The 24,287-nt window shown below is 41.4% G+C and overlaps 1 protein-coding gene across 1 annotated transcript in view; it reads left to right on the top strand.

The window, feature by feature from the left end:
• Window positions 1-10,848: 10,848 nt before the first annotated feature.
• PIGU (phosphatidylinositol glycan anchor biosynthesis class U) overlaps window positions 10,849-24,287 on the top strand; it is a 97,974-nt gene continuing 84,535 nt past the window's right edge. Inside the window, exons 1-3 of the mRNA XM_043479370.1 lie at window positions 10,849-11,174; window positions 14,129-14,193; window positions 23,851-23,910. Of these exons, the coding sequence (XP_043335305.1) occupies window positions 11,045-11,174; window positions 14,129-14,193; window positions 23,851-23,910 (255 nt within the window). The 5' untranslated portion in view covers window positions 10,849-11,044. The remainder of the gene's footprint in view (window positions 11,175-14,128; window positions 14,194-23,850; window positions 23,911-24,287) is intronic.

The following is a 24,287-nucleotide window of genomic DNA, read 5'->3' as shown; positions in this document are numbered from 1 at the left end:
AAACCAGTGAAGGATTGTTAAGTGAGGGGTTAGTGATATTCACTTGTCCCTTCATTCATTCAATTAATGTCAGGCATGAAGAATGCCTGGAGACTGGTGGGTGGCAGCAGGTGACCAGTCAAGAGAGAATAGCAGCTACATGTATAGGTGAGAAATGCTGGTGGCTTAGATTAGAGTGGTGGCAGTGAAGATAGAGAGGAGTAGGTAGATTTGACTGATATTTAGGTCAAAGCTTGAAAGTGTATAAGGGATGGGAAAGTGCGAGGTATCAAGGCTGATTCCTAGGTTTCTGGCTGAGATACTGAAAGATTAATGCTGCGCTTCACAGAGATAAGGAATTAAGAAGAGTGAGTTGTTGGAAAGAAGATCATGAGCTCAGTTTTAGATACTTGGAGTTTAAGGTGACTTTGGGATATCCAGATGGCAATGTCTAGGAGGTAGTTTGATACAAAATGTCTGAATGTCAACAAGAGAAATCTAGGCTGGAAATAAAGATCTGAGAGTTATCAACATGCAATTGGTAATTGAAGTCAGGGAAGAATAGGAGAGTTCTTTGGGAGGCTGAATTCCATCTTCTGTTGTATTGGTTAAGATATAATTGGTATCTTATTTGGTTGATACCTATCTATATCTATACCTACCTATATCTATTTTACACTTAAATCTATTCTACACTTAAATCTAGAACCAATCTAGAACTTATCTGTTGTTTTGATCGCAAGTGTTTTGATTGTTTTGAACTCAAGCTAGATTAAATTACAAAAAGGAAATTGGTGAAATGTCCATCAATAATTGCTGCAGGGACTTCCCTCATGGCTCAGCAGCTAAGAATCTGCCTGCCAGTGCAGGCAACATAGGTTAGATCCCTGATCCAGGAAGATCCCACATACCATGGGGCTACACATGTCCATGCACCACAACTACTGAGCCTGCCCATTCTAGAACCTTCAAGCTCCAACTACTAAAGCCCATGTGCCTAGAGCCTGTGTTCCACAAAAAGAGAAGCCACCACAGTGAGAAACCCACAGGCCCCAAGGAAGAGTAGCCCCTGTTTGCTGCACTTGGAGAAAGCCCATGCAGTAATGAAGACCCAGAGCAGCCAAAAGTAAATACATATTAAAAAAAAAAATAATTGCTGCAGGCAAGGCTTGATTCAGTGGCTCAAATAATGGAACTTAGATCCAGTCTTTTCTAATTTTTCCAAAGCACTTCCTAGGAATTAGCTTAATTCTTGACAGGCCCTCTCCTTCCCCATGTGATACTGTTGGGGAAGTTCTCTGCCAGGACACCACGGTTACCTTGCGTACATTCATTCACATAGAGCACACTGGCAAAAATTTGAACAGCTTATCTAAGTCTTGGCAGAATGCTTAGTGATCCTTCCAGAACATGAGAGAGTGGAAGGCTTGTAAGGTTATGAGAGCATCTTCCACTTGCCTCCCTATTTCCCATGGGAGGCTGCCCTAAGACAGTTTTCTTATTGCTTCCCAGGTTCTGATGAGCTGTGGGACTTTCTTCCCTACTCTACTCAGAATGGAGTTGCAGAATATAAAACCTGCTAATTGCGCTCCAGAATTGGCTCCTCAGCAACAGGGTACCCTACATTCACGTTGCAATTGTTCAGCCTCTTTTGTTTCAGTGTCATCCTTTTTGGTGTGTGGAGCAAGGGTCATGGAAACCTGGCTTATTCTTCTTGCTGACTATGTAAGTAACAAACATTCAACTGAAAACTGGGTTCGTTGTATCTTGACCAGTCAGATAGAATCAGTCAGGCCTTAGTCGTGGCCTTACCTTATTTTATCTTAGGCTACCAGCTGCTCCTGGGTCTGGGTGCTTCTAAGCTCAAACTCTGCAGAAAAGAAAAGGCCATTGCCCAAATGACTCAATCCAAGATTCCAGAACTGAGTCTTGTTGACTCTGACTGACCTGACTTGGGTCATGTACTCATGCCTGCACCAATTACTGTGGCTAGGGATGTGGGATGTATTGGTTAGTTAAAGCCATTTAGGTCCCATTCTTGAAAATGGGGGTGAGGTCAATCTTACTCAGATCACATGGCTGAAAATTCAGGGTCTTGTTTGGAAAAGGGAAAGAAAGAATGAATTCTAGAAAGCAGTAAACAAAGCCCACTATACCCATCTTCTTTCCCAGAGCAGCAGTGTGTACTTGGGGGGAGGGCATGAAGGGTCTGGATGCATAATTGGGGGAGGGATGGCTCCTTTAAGGAGGGAGAAAGGTTCAGAGAGAAGAGGCTGGGGGAAGCAAAGTCAATTTAAGCCTTTGGAGGCCTAGTTTATAACTTGGTCTTCCTAACAGGATGACTTTTGCAATGGTGGGCATTTGTGGTAGGGGACAGGAAGGAAATTGAGAAGTCTTGAGGTACCAGGTACAAGAAATTTGTCCTCAGGGCACTATGTAAGACCAGATCTCTGGTTCCTTTTGGGCCTTTATAATACTTGGCTCCAAGGGTTGAGGAGGGAACAGGTATGGATTTCCCAAGGGGCTTCACTAGAGACCCAGCCCAGGAACAAGAGGCAGCTAGTATAGGAGACCGATGTTGAGAACCCTGATTTCTGGGCCCAGTATCACCACTGACTCGATGTGCAATAGTTTGGAGAGTCATGAATTTCCTTGCCTGGCTGGTTACCATGTCACATAATGGCAGCTACTCATCAGGCAGCCAGGGAGGGGGAAAGCTTTCAGTTGAGTTTGCTATATATGTGTGTGTGTGTGTGTGTGTGTGTGTGTGTGTGTGTGTGTGTAGGGGCTATTTGTTGTGCTTGTGGACTTCTCTGTTGCAATGCACACGCTCTAGAGCTAGAGGGCTCAGTAGTTGCCGCATACAGGCATAGCTGCCCCTTGGCATGTGGGATCTTAGTTCTCTGACCAGGGATCAAACCCACATCCCCTGCATTGGAAGGTGGATTCTTAACCACTGGACCACTAGGGAAGTCCTCCTTCAGTTTCAGTTGTGTTTATAGATTTAGAGATTTTATCTACCACCAGGGAAGTCCCTACAAAGGCCATTTAACTCTTACCTGTTCCTCTAGTCATTTCACTCCTACACTGGCCTCCCTCATTGCAAGCACATTGTAACCTTAGTCCCCTTTTCTCCATACACACAACTCACCATTGCCAGTTCTTTACAGCAAGAACTCCTTCTGATCCTTTAGGTCTCAGCTTAAATATCACCTCCTCAGACAGGCTTTCCTTAACGACCCAGTTCAGTCTATAGTATGTCCTCTGCTTTTCATCATCGATCCAGATCTGTTGCCCTCATTAATCTAATTATAACCTCTAATTATTTTATTTGTCTTAATGCTCCTATTCTTTATGACTTCCTGCTAGACTAAAAACTCCAGCATGGGAGGGACAGAGCCTGTTTCTCAGCAGCATTATTAGTGGATTTGTTGTTGTTGTTTAATCACTCAGTCATGTCTGACTCTGTGACCCCATGGACTGAAGCCTGCCAGGCTTCTTTGTCCCATGAGACTTCCCAGGCAAGGATACTGGAATGGGTTGCCATTTCCTGCTCCAGGGGATCTTCCTGACCCAGGGATCAAACCAAATCTCCTGTAAGTCTCCTGCATTGCAGGCAGATTCTTTACTGCTGAGCCACTGGGGAAACCCTTATAGGTGGATATTTGCTCCTTTTCCCCCCTATCCAGCATCCAATCACCATTTGTGTTGTTGTTGAAGAAAAGTTATGACAAACCTGGACAGCATATTAAAAAGCAGAGACATACTTTGCCAACAAAGGTCCATCTAGTCAAAGCTATGGTTTTTCCAGTAATCACATATGGATGTGAGAGCTGGACTATAAAGAAAGCTGAGTGCCAAAGAATTGATGCTTTTGAACTGTGGTGTTGGAGAAGACTCTTGAGAGTCCCTTGGACAGCAAGGAGATCCAACCAGTCCATCCTAAAGGAAATTAGTTGTGAATATTCACTGGAAGGACTGATGCTGAAGCTGAAACTCCAATACTTAGGCCACCTGATTGGAAGAACTGACTCATTGAAAAAGACCCCAATGCTGGGAAAGATTGAAGGCAGGAGGTGAAGGGGACAACAGAGGATGAGATGGTTGGATGGCATCACCAACTCAATGGACATGAGTTTGAGTGAACTCCGGGAGGTGGCAGTGGACAGGGAGGAGTTATGTCCGACTCTTTGTGACCCCATGGACTGCAGCACATCCTGTCCTTCACTATTTCCCACAGTTTGCTCAAACTCATGTCCAGTGAGTCAGTGATGCCACCCAACTATCTCATGCTCTGTTGCCCCCTTTTCCTTCTGCCCTCAATCTTTCCCAGTGTCAGGGTCTTTTCCAATGAATCAGCTCTTTGCATCAGGTAGCCAAAGTATTAGAGCTTTAGTTTCAGCATCAGTCCTTCCAGTGAATATTCAGGGTTAGTTTTCCATTGGGATAGACTGGTTTGATCTCCTTGCTGTCCAAGGGACTCTCAAGAGTCTTCTCCAGCACCACAGTTCAAAAGCATCAATTCTTCAGTGCTCAGCCTTCTTTATGGTCCAACTCTCACATCTGCACACGACTACAGGAAAAACCATAGATTTGATTATAGGTTACCTTTGTTAGCAATCACCTTTTACCTTCACCCAAAAGATTTCACTGAATTGCCTTCAGGACGTACTGTCCTAAGGCACATATAATCAAGTCATGATCTGTATTCCCACAGATTCTTTTCTCTTGCTGCCCTACACACAGCCAAGATGTAGGTACAGGACCTAATCTCAGTTAATCCCCCACTCTGTCCAAGAACTTTGGCCTTCTTTTTTTTTTTTTGGCTGCCCTGGGTCTTTGTTGCATTGGCTCTTCATTGAGACTCTCAGGCTCAGTAGCTGTGGCATGTGGGATCTTAGTTTCTGAGCCAGGGATCGAACTCGAGTCTTCTGCATTAGAAGGCAGATTCTTACTGGGGAGGTCCCAGAATTGTGAATCTTGAATGGCACAATGCAAGGTCATTAAAAACTGGTTGAAGTTCACTCATTTCAGTGGTGGTACCTGGTAGTCTTGACAGCTACCCAGGCTCTGTGTTGCTGCCTACTTGAGTCCTGATATTCCAAGTCTGGTTCTCTAGGCTTCTCTTTGGTCCTGTTGCGCTCTCTCACAGCCTCCTAGTTAATTTCCTTTAGGTTAAAGATGGTCAGAGTCAGTTTGCTATTGGGAGTACAAAAAAATATGGACCTGATAGATTGTAATTCCATAGCCTAGTGCAGGATCTGGCAATGGTGAGTATTTAGTAAGTGTTAAAGAAAAAGCTACCTAGGTATACAGATTAAGGCTGATGACTCAGAGCCTCAGTTCCTTCTTCTCTAGGCAACCCACACATCATCTAGGATCTCAGGAAAGAAATCACCTTGTTTGTTCCTTTATTATTTCCCTCCTTTCAATTCTCTACCCTTCCTTCTCAGCTACAGCAACAATACAACCCAACCTAATTCAACCCAAATTCCTCTCATTTTCTCAGGCATAGCAGCTTAACCACAACATCTGAATCATGGTTCTGACACTTATTAGCTGTGTGACCCCAAACAAACTACGAAATCTCTTCTTGTCTTAGTTTCCTCATCCACATGTGGTGATTGGGATATTACAGAACCTGTAGTGTATGTGTGTGTGTATGTATTTGTTTAAATACCACGTGTTAGATACCACGTGGCTCGGTGGAAAAAAGAATCTACCTGCCAAGCAGGAGACACGAATTTCATCCCTGAGTCAGGAAGATCCCCTGGAGAAGAGAATGGCAACCTTCTGGAATACTTCAGTATTCTCGCCTGGAAAATCCCTTGGACAGAGGAACCTGGCTGGCTACAGTCCTTAGGGGTTGCAAAGAGTCAAACACGACTGAGCACACATGCACATATTGTAAATGACATGCAAATCACTTAAAATAATACTTAGCACACGATAAGCACTAAATGTGCTGTGCTAAGTCATTTCAATCATGCCTGACTTTTTTCGACCCTATGGACTGAAGCCTGCTGGGCTCCTCTGTCCATGGGATTTTCCAGGCAAGAATACTGGAGCGGGTTGCCATGTCCTCCTCCAGGGGATCTTCCTGACCCAGGGATTGAACCTACGACTCTTATGTCTCCTGCATCAGCAGGTAAGTTTTTCACCACTAGCGTCACCTGGGAAGCCAAAGCACTAGATGCTTGCTATTGTTACTATTTTCATCTTTTTTTTACATAAAGTACTGGAAACCTATGCCTTCAGGGTAATGTTTTCTAATGTATGGCTTCTGAACCACCAGAATCAGGATAATCTGGAGAGATTAATATTGCAGGTCCCTGGGTTCCACCCCAGACCTAGTGAATCACAGTTTCTAGGGCAGAAATAAGAAATTTACGTTAAAAAAAATACATCTCCCAAGTGATTTTGATGCTTTGTCAGTTTAAGATATTGAGACATAATACACATGATATAAAATTCACCCAATTAATGTACTAGTTCAGTGGTTTTTGGTACATTCAGAGTTGTACCACCATTCCCACAGACTAATTTTAGAACATTTCATCACTCTAAAAAGAAATCCTGGGACTTCCCTGGTGGTTCAGTGGCTAAGACTCCATGCTCCCAACACAGGGGTCCTGGGTTTGATTTACTAGTTGGGGAACTAGATTCCACACGCTGCAACTAGGAGTTTGCATGCTGCAACTAAGGATCTTGCATGCCACAACTAAGACCAGGCACATCTATATAAATAAACAATAAAAAGAAAGAAATCCTGTACCATAAGCAGTCATTTCCCATTCCTCACCCTTCCAACCACCCCAGCCCTAGGCAAGTACTTTTCATCTCTATAGATCTGCCTCTACAGGGTTGTTGTTCAGTCCCTAAGTCGTGTCTGACTCTTTGCAACCCTATGGACTGTAGCACGCCAGGCTTCCCTGTCCTTCACTATCTCCCGGAGTTTGCTCAGGTTCATGTCCACTGAGCCAGTGATGCTATCTAACCATCTCATTCTCTGCTGCCTCCTTCTCCTATTGCCTTCAATTTTTCCCAGTGTCAGGGTCTTATCCAGAGCTGGCTCTTCTTATCAGGTGGCCAAAGTTTTGGAGCTTCAGCATCAGTTCTTCTGATGAATATTCAGGGTTGATTTTCTCTAGGATTGACTAGTTTGATCTCCTTACAGTCCAAGGGACTCTCAAGAGTCTTCTCCAGCACTTCAGCTCAAAAGTATCAATTCTTCTGTGCTCAGCTTTATGATCCAGCTCTCACATGGATCCAGCTCGTACATGACTACTAGAAAGACCATAACTTTGACAATACGGACGTTTATTGGCAATGTGATGTCTCTGCTTTTTAATAGGGGTGTCTGGGTTTGTCATAGCTTTCCTTCCAAGGAGCAAGCATCTTTTAGTTTCACGGCTGCAGTCACTGCCTCTACAGAGAGATTCACATAAATATCTGATCTTTTGTGACTGGCTTGTTTCACTTAGCATAATATTTTGGTTTTTGTTTGCTTATTTTTTATATTAGTTTATGTATCTGGCTGCACTTAGTTGGGGCACTCAGGTTCGTTGCAGCATGGGGGATCTTTGGTTTCGGCTTGTCGGTTCTAGCTCCCTGACCGGGCACCCTGCTTTGGGAGCACGAAGTCTTAGCCACTGGACCATGAGGGAAGTCCCTAGCATAATGTTTTTAAGTTTCATTCATATTGTAGCATGTAACAGTACTTCATTATTATTATTATTATTTTCTCAATTATAGTCCATTGTATAGATTAGTGATCTTGTTTTTCTATCCATGGGAAAACAAAATTTCAGGGTTGATAATTGGGTTGTTTCCACTTTTGGGCTATTATATGTAATAGCTATGAATAAACTATGAATATTTGTGCACAAGTTTCTGTGTGGACATACATTTAATTTCTCTTGGACATATAGCTAGGGGTTGAATTGATGGGTCATATAGCTAAGCTATTTAAAAATCCTAAAATATGATGCTGTTAAATTGTTGCACTCAATATTTCAGCAAATTTGGAAAACTCAGCAGTGGCCACTGGAAAAGGACTGGAAAAGTTGTTTTCATTCCAATCCCAAAGAAAGGCAATGCCAAAGAATGTTCAAACTATCATACAATTATGCTCATTTCACATACTAGCAAGGTAGTGATCAAAATACTTCAAGCTAGGCTTCAGCAGTATGTGAACTGAGAACTTCCAGATGTACAAGATGGATTTAGAAAAGGCAGAGGAATGAGAGATCAAATTGCCAACATTCGTTAGATCATAGGAAAGCAAGAGAATTCCAGAAAAAAGTCTACTTCTGCTTCTTTGACTACACTAAAGCCTTTGACTGTGGATTACAAACTTCCGAGGTGGTGTTAGTGATAAAAAAAAAACCCGCCTGCCAATGCAGGAAACATAACAGATCTGGGTCTGATCCTTGGGTCGGGAAGATCCTCTGGAGGAGGAAATGGCAATCCACTCTAGTATGCCTGCCTGGAGAATTCTGACAATATTCCTGCCTGGAGAATGGACAGTCCATATGTCCAATGGACATGTCCGTGAAGAGTCGGACACGACTGAAGCAAATTAGCATGCATGCGGAAAATTCTTAAAGGGATGGGAATACCAGATCACCTTAATTGTCTCCTGATAAACCTTTATGCAGGTAAAGAAATAACAATCAGAACTGGACATGGAACAACAGACTGGTTCAAAATTGAGAAAGCAATATGTCAAGGCTGTATATCACCACCCTGCTTCTCTAACTTATATTCAGAATACATCTATGAAATGCTGAGCTGGATGAATCACAAGCTGGAATCAAAATTGCTGGGAGAGATATCAACCACCTCAGGTATGCAGAATGACACCACTCTAATGGCAGAAAGTGAAGAAGAACTAAAGAGCCTCTTGATGCGGGTGAAAGAAGAGAGTGAAAAAGCTGGCTTAAACTCAGCATTCAGAAAACTAAGATCATGGCATCTGGACCCATCATTTCATGGCAAATAGATGTGGGGAAAGGTGAAATAACAATAGATTTTGTTTTCTTGGGATCCAAAATCACTGTGGATGGTGAATGTAGTCATCAAATTAAAAAACGCTTGCTCCTTGAAAGAAAAGCTATGACAAACTTAGATAGTGTATTAAAAAGCAGAGACTTCACTTTGACATCTAAGGTTTCATGTAGTCAAAGCTATGGTTTTTCCAGTAGTCATGTAAGGATGAGACATCTGGACAATAAAAAAGGTTGAGTACTGAAGAATTAATGCCTTCGAACTGTGGTGCTGGAGAAGACTCTTGAGAGTCCCTTGGACTGCAAGGAGATCAAACTAGTCCATCCTAAAGGAAATCAACCCTGAATATTTATCGGAAGGACTGATGACGAAGCTTAAGCTCCAATACTTTGGCCACCTGATGTGAACAGTGGACTCATTGGAAAAGACCCTGATGCTGGGAAAGACTGAGGGCAGGAGGAGATGTCAGGGTGGCATCATTGACCCAATGGACATGAGTTGGAGTAAACTCCCAGAGAAAACAAAGACAGGCATGCTTCAGTCCATGGGGTAACAGAGTTGGAGGGAATTTAGGGACTGAACAACAACAAACTGTAGAATAAATAAATGAACACACACTTAATACTCTTTAAAAACATAAAACTGTGGAAAATTCTTCAAGAGATGGGAATACCAGACCACCTTACCTGCCTCCTGAGAAATCTGTATGCAGGTTGAGAAGCAACAGCTAGAATTGGACATGGAACAACAGACTGGTTTCAAATCAGGACAGGAGTATGTCAAGGCTGTATATTGTCACCCTGCTTGTTTAACTTCTATGCAGAGTACATCATTTGAAATGCCAGGCTGGATGAAGCACAAGCTGGAATCAAGATTGCTGGGAGAAATATCAATAACCTCAGATATGAGATGATACCACTCTTATGGCAGAAAGTGAAGAACTAAAGAGCCTCTTGATGAAAGTGAAAGAGAGTGAAAAAACTGGCTTAAAACTTAACATTCAGAAAACTAAGATCATGGCACCCGGTCCCATCACTTCATGGCAAATAAATGGGGAAACAATGGAAACAGTGACTGACTTTATTTTGGGGGGCTCTAGAATCACTACAGGTGGTGACTGCAGCCATGAAATTAAGATGCTTGCTCCCTGGAAGAAATGTTATGATCAACCTAGACAGCATATTAAAAAGCAGAGACAGTACTTTGCCAACAAAGGTCCATCTAGTCAAAGCTATGGTTTTTCCAGCAGTCATGTATGGATGTGAGAGTTGGACTATAAAGAAAGCTGAGTGCCAAAGAATTGATGCTTTTGAACTGTGGTGTTGGAGAAGGCTCTTGAGGGTTCCTTGGACTGCAAGGAGATCCAACCAGTCCATCCTAAAGGAAACAGTCCTGAATGTTCATTGGAAGGACTGATGCTGAAGCTTAAACTCCAATACTTTGGCCACCTGATGCGAAGAACTGACTCATTGGAAAAGACCCTAATGCTGGGAAGACTGAAGGCAGGAGGAGAAGGGGATGACAGAGGATGAGATGGTTGGATGGCATCACCGACTCAATGGACATGAGTTTGAGTAAACTCCTGGAGTCGGGGATGGTCAGGGAGGCCTGGCTTGCTGGAGTCCATGGAGTCGCAAAGAGTCTGACACGACTAAGCGACTGAACTTACTGAAAAGCATAAAAAAGAAAAATTTAAGCATTAAAAACATAGACATGAGTGAAACAAACGTCTTTTAAATCTCGTTCACAATCCTAGGAGGACAATTGCCTTCATTTGTCTTCTTCCAGGAGCATTTCGTTCCCTGGGCGCTTTACAGTTCACCTGCTACCGTCTGAGACGTCGCCCAACCCTTTGAGGCGAGCTTGCGACGCCCTGCTTGCCGTCGTCCCGCCCCCATTTCGCCGCACGGCTTCCTGGGAGTGGTAGTCCCCAGTCTGGCCGCTCCGGCGATAGTAGCGAGGTGCGCCGGTCCGCGGAACTACAGGGGGCGGTGCGCAGGTCCAGGCTCTTTCGACTCGCCTTTCCCTCCCCGCCTGCGCGCCCGCCCCAGCTATCATGGCGGCTCCCTTGGCCCTGGTGCTGGTGGTGGCCGTGACCGTGCGGGCGGCCTTGTTCCGCTCCAGTCTGGCCGAGTTCATCTCGGAGCGGGTGGAGGTGGTGTCCCCACTGAGCTCTTGGAAGAGAGGTGAGGCCACCGACTCGAGTAGGCGGTCACGTACCGCCTGTGCGCTCCTGGCCTCTGTGAATGGAAGGCGGGGGCATTGGTCGCAAGCTCAAGATTCTGAGGGAACTGACCCACTCAAGCGTACTTAGAGAAGGCGGGAGAGCGGGGCTGTTGGGAGGAGGGAGCGTGGGGCAGTGGTGAGGTTGGAGCCCTACAGGCCGGTCACCTGCGGGGTGGAGATCTGAGGGGGTGTGTCCCACACGGGTTTTGAGCTGAGAGGCGTGATCTGAGGAAGGGTCAGGATGAGGGAAGTGCCTGCTGGCTGGAGTGGGATTTGGCGGGAGATTCGCACATGATGTTCCCTGGGGTGTGGGGTGGTGTGTGAGGGGAGCCCCAGTGCGGGGGCCAATCCTGCCTAAGCGAGGGAAGGGTGTGAGTGAGTGTGCTTAGAAACCTATTCTCCGTCTGGGACTTGCAGTGCAGTTTTTCCTACTGTGTCTTCTTAGGCCTTGCAGTTCTTCATCAAACATTGTTTTATACTAAAGGGACAGAATTTGGGCCAAAGGATCTACAGGCTAATGGGAGAGTAGATAATTATAATCATTTGTGGAAAGTGTACTTCCTGTGTACATCCAGTTCCTTCCTTGGAGTTTTGATCTTGAAGAAAGCGTCCCCTCCTTTTCCAGTTTCTTAAGGCTATGGAATTTGAGCTAACTCTTGAAGGATGCAGAGTTTGGAAAGGGAGATTAGAGAAAGGGAAATTCCAGGTAGAAGATAAACAGGATCAAGAAATGTTGAAAGACCTGAACGTATCCGAAGTAGGGGAGTAATGGGATGGGGGTGAGGTTAGGGCCAGAGTTTGAAGATTTTCTAAAAAACTTTCTTCCTAAAGTATAATAAACTTAGAGCTCCAGGAATTTGTTACAAACTGTCTACATCCATGTAGCCAGCACCTAGATCAACAAACAGAACAGCACCACAGAAGTCCCCTTTCATGTTCTCAAACATTAAATGCTAGAGTTTTAATATTATCCCATAGCTTCCGTGGTGACTCAGATGGTAAGGAATCCACCTGCAATGCAGGAGACCCAGATTTGATCCCTGGTTCAGGAAGATCCCCTGGAAAAGGGAATGGCAATGCACTCCATTATTCTTGCCTGGAAAATCCCATGGACTGAGGAGCCTGGCAAGCTACCGTCTATGGGGTAACAATAGTCAGACATGACTTAGCGACTGAATCACCACTACTACCCTTTACCCATCTTCTTCTCCTGCTAATATCCTACATAATCGTAGTACAGTGACCTAAACCAGAAAATTAACAGTGATACAATACCGTTAACTAACCTACAGGATTTTTACCAGTTGTTCCACAATGTCCTTTCTCTGGTCCAAGATCCCATCATGATCCCATATTGCATTGGGATCTATCCTTAGATAGATATTGCATTGTTGTCTATCCTTAGTCTCCCTATCTGGGATGCTTCCTCCTTCATGTTGTTGTTTAGTCACTCAGTTGTGTCTGACTCTTTGTGACCCCATGGACTGTAGCAGGCCAGGCTTCCCTGTCCTTCACCAACTCCTGGAGCTTGCTCAAACTCATGTCCATTGAGTCAGTGATGCCATCCAATCATCTTGTCCTCTGTCATCCCCTTCTCCTCCTGCCTTCAGTCTTTCCCAGCACCAGAGTCTTTTCCAGTGAGTTGGCCAGTTATTTTGTCTCTCAGTTTAGGTTTTCTTCATGTTTCCTCATGATGAGATTGAAGTTATGGTTTTTTTGGTAAGAACCACATTTTTGGCATAAACACCACAGAAGTTTTTTTATCTCCATCATGATAAATCATATCAGGAGGAACTTGATATTGATAATGTTAACTGGTCAGCATATTACTGGTGATATTAAGGTAGGTCACTTGAGAAAGATAGTGAATGCCAGGTTTATCCACATAAGTTTTTATTTTTCTCCTTGCAAATACTGTTTCCAGTCATATTTTCACCCACTAATTTTTAGTATCCATTATTGATACTTGGCTTTCATGATTATTACTGTGGGATCTGCCAAGTGGTGAGTATCTATTTTCATCTTTCCTCTAGATTTGACACTTAAATTCTCTATAAGGAAGAGTTTTCTCTTTTACCTATTTATTTATTCAATTATTAATAGCAAAGTGTGATTTCTAACTATAAAGTGCTTTTCTCTATCCACCCATACATGTATGTATATACTTCTTAATTCATTTACATAAATATCCATTATTGAAACTTGGGGTTATTTTTAATATTTTAGTACTCTGAGCATGATAAGGAACATATTTCTTTGGACACTTGTCCAGTTATTTCCCCGGATAAACTATCCTAAGAACAATTGTTGCTGGATCAAGAGGCACACACTTAAAAATACATGTTGCTTGTAGAAAAGTTAATAATACATGTCACTCAAACAGTCAGCATGTGAGAGTGACTGCCCATTTTCCTATCTTGAGGAAACATTTCTCACAGCTTCTAATTTGTTATTTTGCTGTTTTTGCAATGGAGCAGAATATGTAGAAGTGAAACACTTGTTATTATATATTTATTTGGCAGGGGCTTGCAGAATCTTAGTTTTCTGCCCAGGGATTGAACCTGGGCCTCTGGCAGGAAAGTGCCAAGTCCATACCACCAGACTACCAGGGAATTTGCAAACAAAACCCTTTCTAGCATGGGTGGAAGTTAGAAGAAGATTGAAGGAATGTTAAGGTTTAATATAAAATTTTTTCATAATGAGTGTTGCCCCACAATGAAGAGTTGTTAAGTAGGGAAGAAGGTTCACCATCGTCTGAAATCAAGACTTAAAATCACTTGCTGGGAATGAGGTAAAAGGGGGTTAGACAAATTGGGAAGCCCTTCTTGTTCTTGGGAGTATCTAGCACTTTGGTTTATGGCCAATCTGCATATGTCTCTAAAGTAAGAGTGAACTTGGATGTCTTACTTTTCAGTGGTTGAAGGCCTCTCACTGTTGGACTTGGGAGTGTCTCCTTATTCTGGAGCAGTATTTCATGAAGTAAGTGTTTTTGCTTTCTTTTCTGGGTACTAAGAGTAGTTTATAGTCACAGATGCCAAACCTAACCTCTGTTTTGTACAAACATTTAAAAAGATCTATTTTTGAAAATCATATTTAGAAACAGCCCTTTTTTAGATGTCTTCTGCTTAAGAAGAGGGTTTCACAATTGCAGTGGAAATGATCCAGATTTAGATTATAATTTGGGCAAGCAGATGAGACTTCTGTGGAAGTTACCATTTTTGTTGGCAGATAAGTTGCAAACAGTTTGTAGTTCATGAATAGGTTATATGCTGATTGGCATGTAATTTGTTCTTTGGAACTTGCTTTCCCATGAAAACTGTGTCAGCAGTGTTGGTTTCTTAGAAAGCCCACCAAAGCCATTTAACTCATAAAGTTAGTTCTTAAGAATAGTAAAATCACTCTTAGGTCACCATCATCTTTTATTTGGGTTACTAGAACAGCTTCCTGACAAGTCCTTCTGCATTCAGTCTTGCTCCTTTTTGTTTTATTCTGTAGTCAGAGCCATCTTCCTGAAATGTGAATCTGATTTTGTCACTGTCCTGCTTGGCACTGATTTCAGGATAAAATCTAAGCACCTTAGGATGCATACAAAGCCCTATGGGTCCTACTCACTCCATCAACTACATGTCTTGCCACTTCTTCTCCCCCCACCCCCTTTTTTTTTTTTAATTTTATGTTTTCGTCTCTGGGTCTTCATTGTTGCATGGGCTTTCTGTCTTGGTGAGCCGGGGCTACATTTGGTTGTAGCTCTCAGGGCTTTTCATTGTGATGGCTTCTTTTGCTGTGGAGCATGGGCTGTAGGCCTGAGGGCTTCAGTTGTTATAGCACTTGGGCTCAGTAGTTGTGGCTCCTGGGCTCTAGAGCACAGGGCCAATAGTTGTGGCGCACAGGCTTAGTTGCTCTGTGGCATGTGGGTCTTCCAGGACCAGGGATTGAACCCATGTCCCCTGCATTGGCATGCAAATTCCTTACCATTGAGCCGCCAGGAAAGCCCCCGCCCTTTTTTATTGGCTTGATCATTTTGACATCTTCTAATTTGGCAATTTAGTCCTTAATTTTTACAACTATCTCCCTCATACGTACTTTGAGAACAGTTTTTTGGTTCTCCTATCTAGTCTTTTTAAAGCATTCAACTTGGTTCTCATGGAGATAACAACTCTTTTGTATTCATACTTCATTATCTTTGTATTACTGTCTAATTGAACCTCAGTAACAAGAACTGCTAGCAGAAGCAGGTTAGGAAAAATTTGAGACTCTTTGAAAGTGAAAGTGAAGCCATTCAGTTGTGTCCGACTGTTTGCGACCCCATGGACTGTAGCCTACCAGACTCCTCTGTCCATGGGATTTCCCAGGCAAGAATACTGTAGTGGGTTGCCATTTCCTTCTCCAGGGGATCTTCCCGACCCAGGGATCGAACCCCGGTCTCCCACATTGTAGGCAGACACTTTTACCATCTGAGCCACCAGGGAAGTGTCTATGAGACTCTTTATGAGCACACCACTCAGAAACTGGGAGCAGAAGTGTATGGGCTTACACAAGCAAAGCCTAGCAGCCAGGAGAGCTGAGTGTGCTGTGTGCTTTGGGCAGTATGTTTTCTAGACAGAATAGGAGCCCCTGACAGAGTTCTGACGTGGTTTTATTATGCTCTAGTGCCATGTTCTCTCTTACCTATGTCTTTGCTCATGCTGTTGTCTTTTTATAGAGGGCCGTTCTTCTCTCTTTTTGTGGTTGACCATGCTGTTCAGATACTAGCTTAGGTTTTGCCTCCTCCAGGAAGCCATCCTTCATCACCTTAGACTAAGTTAGATGTTTCTTCTGTATCTTTCAAAGCATCTTGTGCTTATCCTTTTCATGACTTATATCATACTCTTAAAACTGCCTCTGTACTTGTTTTACCCATTATGATATGTGTTGCTTAGAACGTGTTCTGGCACCTTTTGGTCACTTATTCCTAGTGCCTTGCTCTGTATCTGCATATGTATTCCAACCTTCTTTCCTTCTCTCTTTCCTTTAACAAAGAGTTATTAAGTACACACCAAATGCCAGCTACCCTGCTAGATGCTAGGGGTATAAAATAAGACACAGTCCTTGGCATTATTATACTCATATTTCTGAGAGAAACAGTAAGTTAGTAAAAAGAGCAAAGAATATTGCCAAGGATAAAGAAAATAATCTCATCATGCTGAAGGGGTCAGTTTATCAAGAAGATATAACAGTCCTGATGCTTATGCACCTAATAGAGTTTCAAAGTCCATGAAGATGGGTAGAAATGCAAGGAGAAATAGACAGATCTCCAATTATAGTCTGAGATTTCAGTATCACTCTGTAAATGATTGATAGAACAAGCAGACAGTCAACAAGGATATAGAAAACTTGAACAATACACCAACGATTTTGACCTCATTGACATTTACTGGACATTCCATCCAGTAACAGCAAAACACATAATCCCTTCAAGTGTGTATTTGCAAGATAGATCATATTCTGAGTAATAAAACAGGCTCTAAATTTAAAAGGATTGACATCATACAAAGTATATTCTCTGACCACAATGGAATCAAGTGAAAAATTAATACCAGAAAGATACCTGGAAAATCCCCAAGTATTTGCAAGCTAAGTAACGTATTCTTTAATAAACCATGATCAAAGAAGAAATCAGAAGAGAAATTAATATTTTGAATGCATGAAAATGAAAACGCAGCCTATCAAAATATGTGGGCAATTTATGATGTAAAATGCCTGTACTGAAAAAGAAGAAAGGTCTCAAATCATTGACCTCAGTTTCTACCTTAAGAAACTAGAAAAAGAAGATAACTCAAAAGTAAGCAGAATAAAAGGAATAATAACGATCTGAGTGGAAACAAATGAAACAGAAAGTATGGAAAGTCACACAAATATAGTTGGTTCTTTGGGATGAACAGTAAAATAGGTGAACATTTGGGAATGGTAGATATGTTCACCATCTTGATTGTGGTAATGCTTTCATTGGTGTATACATAGGTCAGAACATGTCAAGTTGTATATGTTTTTTATACCAACTATACCTCCATAAAGCTAAATTTTTAAAAATGTGATTTCCCTTAAATGGTAACTATATATAGAAAAATAAAGCTGAGTAAAAGGATAAAGAATGGTGGTCATATATATGACTATTTTAGTGTGTTCAGGAAAGGCACTTGAGGAAGTGAGATTTGAATGAGAGATCTAAAGGAATCAAGCAAGCCATATGATGGCCCTGATTTGGGAGAGAGTTTGGCATTTGTGAGTGGCAGAGAGATGGTCGGTGTTGCTAAGGCAGAATGAGCAAAGGAGAATAATAGAGATAAGTTATAAGAATTAGGGGCCTGATGATACAGGACTTTTTGTAGACATGGTTAGGAGTTTGGATTTTCTTTCTCTCTCTATATTTCCCTATCTGTCTCTGTATCTTTTCTTTTCTACTTTTATTGAGATGTAATTGACATACAACACTGTGTAAGTTTTATACAGCATAATGATTTAGCTTTTATACATCATGAAATCATGACCACAGATACAACATTAATGAAATAGAAATTTTTTTCCCTTGTGATGCAAACTCTTAGGATTTACTCTCTTAACAACTTTCGTTTATAACTACAGAGGTGCTACTTATATCATTTATTGTACATTACATCCTTAGAAAGAACTTATTTATCTTATAACTGAAAATTTGTACCTTTTGACTATCTTTATCCAGTTTTCCCTCCTAGTCTGATCTCTTTTTTGTTTCTTTTTGAAGTATATTTTACCTGCAACACTGTGTTAGTTCCTAGTATATAACATAGTGGCTCCATATTTGTATACATTTTTAAGTGCTCACCATAAGTCTAGTTGTCATTTGTCAACATACAAGGATATTCAGTTCAGTTCAGTCACTTAGTCATGTCTGATTCTTTGCGACCCCATGGACTGCAGCACGCCAGGCTTCCCTGTCCATCACCAACTCCCGGAGCTTGCTCAAGCTTATGTCCCATTGAGTCGGTGATGCTGTCCAACCATCTCATCCTCTGTCATCCCTTTCTCCTCCTGCCTTCGATCTTTCCCAGCATCAGGGTCTTTTCCAGTGAGTCAGTTCTTCACATCAGGTGGTCAAAGTATAGGAGCTTCAGCTTCAGCATCAGTCCTTCCAATAAATATTCAGGACTAATTTCCTTTAGAATTGACTGGTTTGATCTCCAAGGTACTCTCGGGAGTCTTCTCCAACACCACATTACATGATTACTAGTCATGTTCCCCATGCTATACATTTCAGACCTGTGACTCATTTATTTTTCAACTGAAAGTTTGTGCTTCTTAATCTCCCTCACCTATTTCTCTCCTCCGTTACCCCTCCTCTTTATCTATCTTTTAATATAATTGTTTTATTTAATTTTTTGTTTGTTTGTTTTTAATGTCCAGAGTTTGTAAGACGAGGGCCTGAGCTTCCTCCTGTATAAGACAAATTGGGATACTTCTTGTCTAATTTGGTTTCTGGGAAGACTTCATTCAAGTTCTTAATGGTTACTGATAAAATGGAACTGTGTTCTTCATCTTCTCCAGCTGTCTCCTATTCCTTAATTCTGGCCTCTGAGAGAGACAGAACTCAGCACAGTATTTGAATCTTTTTCTTTAGCCTCCAACTGGATGGTATATTTATGCTGTGACATGGGAACCTGCAAGGAATTAAACTTCTTTCCAAAGTCATCTGCCAAGCCAGCCTTCACATTGGCCTTGTAGTAAGCCCAGTCAGAGTAGGTGGAGTCTCAGGTAGAGTAGCCAACCTGGAGGTAAGGGTCTCAATCCGGGATTTCAGGGAGGTAGCAGTGGCCTTTGGTCTTGGGGTATGATCTCCCCAAGAGCTACCCAGTTAACAGCTTCCATTGTAGACTTTCTCTGGGGGAAGCCATGTCATGATCAACCTTAAGGAAGCCTTTGTGTTGAGGAAATGAATCTTGTTGTCAACACCCAAATGAGTAAGCTTGGGAGCAGATATTTAAGCTCTTTTAGATACTGCAGCCCTAGCTGACAGCTTGGCTGCAATCTCACGAGAGACTCTGTGCCAGAACCACCCGTTAAGCCATTCCTGGATTCCTGACTCTCAGGCACTGTGTGAGATAATAAATGTGTACTGTTTTAAGCTATTAAGTTTTTGGATAATTTGTTACACAGAAATAGATAACTGAGATACCTAGAGAGTGAATTTACATAAAGAGGAATTTGAGGACATGGAGCTGTCCAGTACATCAAGGTTGGGAAGGGAAAGAGATACTAGCAAATAGAGCTGAAAGGGTGAAAAATCAAGATAATGTAGTTCACGGAAGCTAAATGCTTTAAGGAAAGAGTAAAAACTATGTCAGAACTTACTAGGTAGCTCAGTGGTATAGAATCTGCCTGCCAAGCAGGAGACTTGGGTTTGGTCCTTGGGTTGGGAATGATTCCCTGGAGAAGGAAATGGCAAACCACTCCAGTGTTCTTTCCTGCAAAATCCCATGGACAGAGGAGCCTACTGGGCTATAGTCCATGGAGTCGGAAAGAGTTGACATGACTTAGCTACTAAACAACAACAAAAACGATGTCAAATGCTATTTCAAAGTTGAGAAAATTTAGACTAAAAATTGATGATTAATTTGCCAAAATTGAGATCTTTGGCAGCAGTAATTTCAGTGGAGTATAGGGACAAGCGACTTGATGACATACATTGAGGGAAAGATATGGAAAGACAGAGTAGAGACAACCTTTTTGAGGAGTTTCACTCTAAAGCAGGGCAGAGAAATGATATGGTAGCTGGATAGAGATGTCTAGTGAAGATTTTTAAAATATGGACATCTGCATATTTGAATGCTGATGGGAAGAATTCTGTGGATAAGAAGTTGAGAATGTAAGAAAGAAGATCAAATGAGCAATGTCTTTGAGGAGGTCGGAAGGAATGGGATCCAGTTGACAGGTGGAGGATTTGGTTTTAGATAGGAAGAATGGAACTTCATCCATTGTTAATACAAGAAAAGTAGAGAGTATAAATATAGATAGAGGAAAGTGATCAAGTGGGTAGTGGGAAAATAAGGTGGTTCTCATGTAATTGCTTCTCTTTTCTCAGTGAAATAAGAAATGACCTTGTTGGCTATAAGTGAGAACTGGGGAGGGGAGTTGGAATATGCAGTTAAACTAACTACTATGTACTTGTTAGTTCATTAAGGAAACAAGCCCCCATGTTGATAGACTTTTTGAGAACAGTTTGTTCTGTTCTATTTAGTGCCATTCTAAACTATGTGAAGCATCAAAACATTTCAAAAGTAGGCCATTGGTAATATAAATTTCAGGTTGCTACCTCTTACAGACAAAGATAAATGCAAAAAAGAATCCATTAGTAGATAGTTGTAAAAGTTTAATTCTTTTAGAACTTGGAAAGGCAAAGCTGAGGCCCCTATTTTCAAAAGGAGGTAAAAAGTTGATCTCAGGTAGCTAACGTATTGAGGTTTACTGTGTGCTAGGCACTATGCTGAGTACTTTGTGAATACTACCAGTTAATTGTCCCAAGAACCATGTGAAATAGGTCACTATATGTGTTTTATAGCTGAGGAAACTAATGCTCAGAGGGCAAAACAATCTGCCCAGAGTGGAAGCTGGTAGAACATTTTAAGACAAAAAACTTTGTTAGAGGCAAAGAGAATTATTTTTAATAATAAATCAACACCCAGATGATATAGTAATTCTACACTTAAATTCATCTAACTACATAGCTTCAAAATCTATAAGAGTGACATGACTAAAAGAAGAAATAGACAAATCCACAGTCATAGAGGGAGATTTTAACACATATGTCTTAGTCACTGATATAACAAACAGACCAGAAAGTCAATAAGGACATAGCCTATTTGAACAAATGCTTAACAACCAACCTAGATGTCATCCATAAAGTATCACACCAAAAAATGTTAATATGCATATTCTTTTCAATGGTGTGTGGAACACTTACCAAAATTGACCATATGATGGACCACAAAGCAAGTCACAACACATTTTAAATGATTGAAATCATTGAAAATACATAGTATTTTCTATGACTATAATAGTAAATATATTTCAAAAATATAAAAAGAAAACTTTAAAATAATTGTAAATTAAACACTATACACTTTAGTCTCAAAAAAAAATCTCAGTGGAAATTCGAGTATTTTAAATTGAAGGTGATAAAACAACATATCAAAATTTGTATGATACAGCTAAAGCCATAGTCAGAGGAAAGTTTATTGCTTTAAATGAATATGTGTTGACCCTTGAACAACATAGGTTGAACTGCATAGGTAGGTTCACTTATATGCAGATTTTTTTCCTAATAAATATACTGCAGTACTGCACAATCTGAGGTTGGTTAAATTTGAGAACCATGGGTATGGAGGGCCGACTGTAAAGTTACACTCAGACTTGTTACTGCATGGGAGCCAGTACCACTAACCCCCATGTTGTTGGAGGGTTGACCACGTTAGGAAGGAAGAAAATCTAAGATCAGTGATCTGGGTATCATTAGAAAAAGATAAAGCGATTATCCCCATAAAAGTTTGAAGAAAGAATTGTGTATTGTGAAGTTTAGAGATTAGTGAAGTTCAGTTCAGTCGCTCAGTCATGTCCAACTCTTTGTGACCCCATGAACCGCAGCACGCCAGGCCTCCCTGTCCATCACCAACTCCCGGAGTTTACCCAAACTCATGTCCATTGAGTTGGTGATGCCATCCAACCATTTCACCCTCTGTCGTCCCCTTTTCCTCCTGCCCTCAATCTTTCCCAGCATAAGGGTCTTTTCAAATGAGTCAGCTCTTTGCATCAGGTGGCCAAAGTATCGGAGTTTCAGCTTCAACATCAGTCCCTCCAATGAACACCCAGGACTGATCTCCCTTAGGATGGACTGGTTGGATCTCCTTGCAGTCCAAGGGACTCTCAAGAGTCTTCTCCAACACCACAGTTCAAAAGCATCAATTCTTTGGCACTCAGCTTTCTTTATAGTCCAACTCTCACATCCATACATGACTACTGAAAAAACCATAGCTTTGACTAGATGGACCTTTGTTGGCAAAGTAATGTCTCTGCTTTTTAATATGCTGTCTAGGTTGGTCATAGCTTTTCTTCCAAGGAGCAAGAGTCTTTTAATTTCATGGCTGCAGTCACCATCTGCAGTGATTTGGAGCCAAACAAAGAAAGTCAGCCTCTGTTTCCACTGTTTCCCCATCTATTTGCCATGAAGTGATGGGACCAGATGCCATGATCTTAGTTTTCTGAATGTTGAGCTTTAAGCCAACTTTCCACTCTCCTCTTTCACTTTCATCAAGAGGCTCTTTAGTTCTTCTTTGCTTTCTGCCATAAGAGTGGTGTTATCTGCATATCTCAGGTTATTGATATTTCTCCCGGCAGCCTTGATTCCAGCTTGTGCTTCATCCAGCCCAGCGTTTCTCATGATATACTCTGCATCTAAGTTAAATAAGCAGGGTGACAATATACAGCCTTGACATACTCTTTTTCCTATTTGGAGCCAGTCTATTGTTCCATGTCCAGTTCTAACTGTTGCTTCCTGACCTGCATACAGGTTTCTCAAGAGACACGTCAGGTGGTCTGGTATTCCCATCTCTTTCAGAATTTTCCACAGATTAGTGAAGTAGAAAAGTGTAATAATCATTAAAGACCAAAGTTGGTGGTTTCAAGACTAATAAAATTAAGAAATCTCTGGCAAAATTTGTTAAGATAAAAAAAGGTGCAAATTACCAATATTGTGAATGAAAAAGGGCAGAGCACTATAGGCACTAACAAAATACTATGAACAACTTTATGCCAGAAAAGTTGAAAATTTATATGAAATGGACAAATTCTTAGAAAACCACAACTTACTTAAATTGGCAAAGGAAAAAAAAAAAGGAAATCTGAATAGCATTTTCTCTGTGAAAGAAATTGAATCTGTAATTTAAAATCTCTCAAAGAAAACCCAGATTGAGATGGTGAGTTAATTTTTCCAACTGTTTGAAGAGGAAATGACACTAATCACATAGAACATCTCAGAGAACAGAAGGGAAAGCATTTTCCATCTTATTGTATGAGTTCAGTAATCCTGCTCTGTTATAGAGTGTCCCTTGGCTGTTATATAGTATGTCTTAAAACTAAAATTTATCTCATACCTTTATTGTGTAAACAGTTTTTCAACAGGTATTTAACACGTATTATTTGTTGCTCAGTCATGTCCGACTCTGCAACCATGGACTGTAGCCCACCAGGCTCCTCTGTCTTTGGAATTCCTCAGGCAAGAATACTGGAGTGGGTAGCCTTTCCCTTCTCCAGGGGATCTTCCCCACCTAGAGATAGAACTGGGTCTTGTGCATTGCAGGGAGATTCTTTACCATCAGAGCCACTAGGGAAGCCTATTTAAAACATACTAGATTTTGTTTATTCTCTTTAGTCAATTCAGCAGATAGTCAGTTCCAGTGGCACAAGATGATTCAAGTGATACTAAATAATTCTCCCTTATATGTATGTTGGCAAACTAGCGTAGAACATTATTCAAAGAAGAGATTTTTCTTGACAGAATAGCCTCTTTCCTATCCCCTACTCTGGAAACTGGCAATAGTAAGATTTAATTTGTTTGTTTTTCTCCTGCAGACTCCATTAATAATATACCTCTTTCATTTTCTGATTGACTATGCTGAATTGGTATTTATGGTAAGTAACCTTATACATAAAATCAATATGTATGTGTTTTTAAAATCCTTTATCCTCTTGTTTTTAAGAAAAAAAAAGTCTATTTTAGGAGCTCAGAAATTTCTCAGAACATAAAAGCAAAAAGCTATTTTAAATGTGAATTCACAGGACTGTGATAGTATAATGGATGTGTGAGGAGTTGTCTCTGACATCTGCCCATTTCTAATTCATTCTACTTTAAAAATTTCATTTCTGGACTTTGTAGTCTTGAATTTCTAGCTTCAAGATTCTATGATTATCTTTAATTGTGGCGCCAGTGGAGAGGGCATCCTGAATTTCGTAAGCATTCTGCCAAGGGATTCTGTGAAGAGGACATAGGCCAGATGAGACTTTCAGGG

This window comes from Cervus canadensis, chromosome 10, assembly GCF_019320065.1.
Source record: "Cervus canadensis isolate Bull #8, Minnesota chromosome 10, ASM1932006v1, whole genome shotgun sequence".
Lineage (NCBI taxonomy): Eukaryota > Metazoa > Chordata > Mammalia > Artiodactyla > Cervidae > Cervus > Cervus canadensis.
The sequence above is the reverse complement of the archived record's forward strand: the minus strand, read 5'-3'. Positions and strand labels throughout refer to the sequence as shown.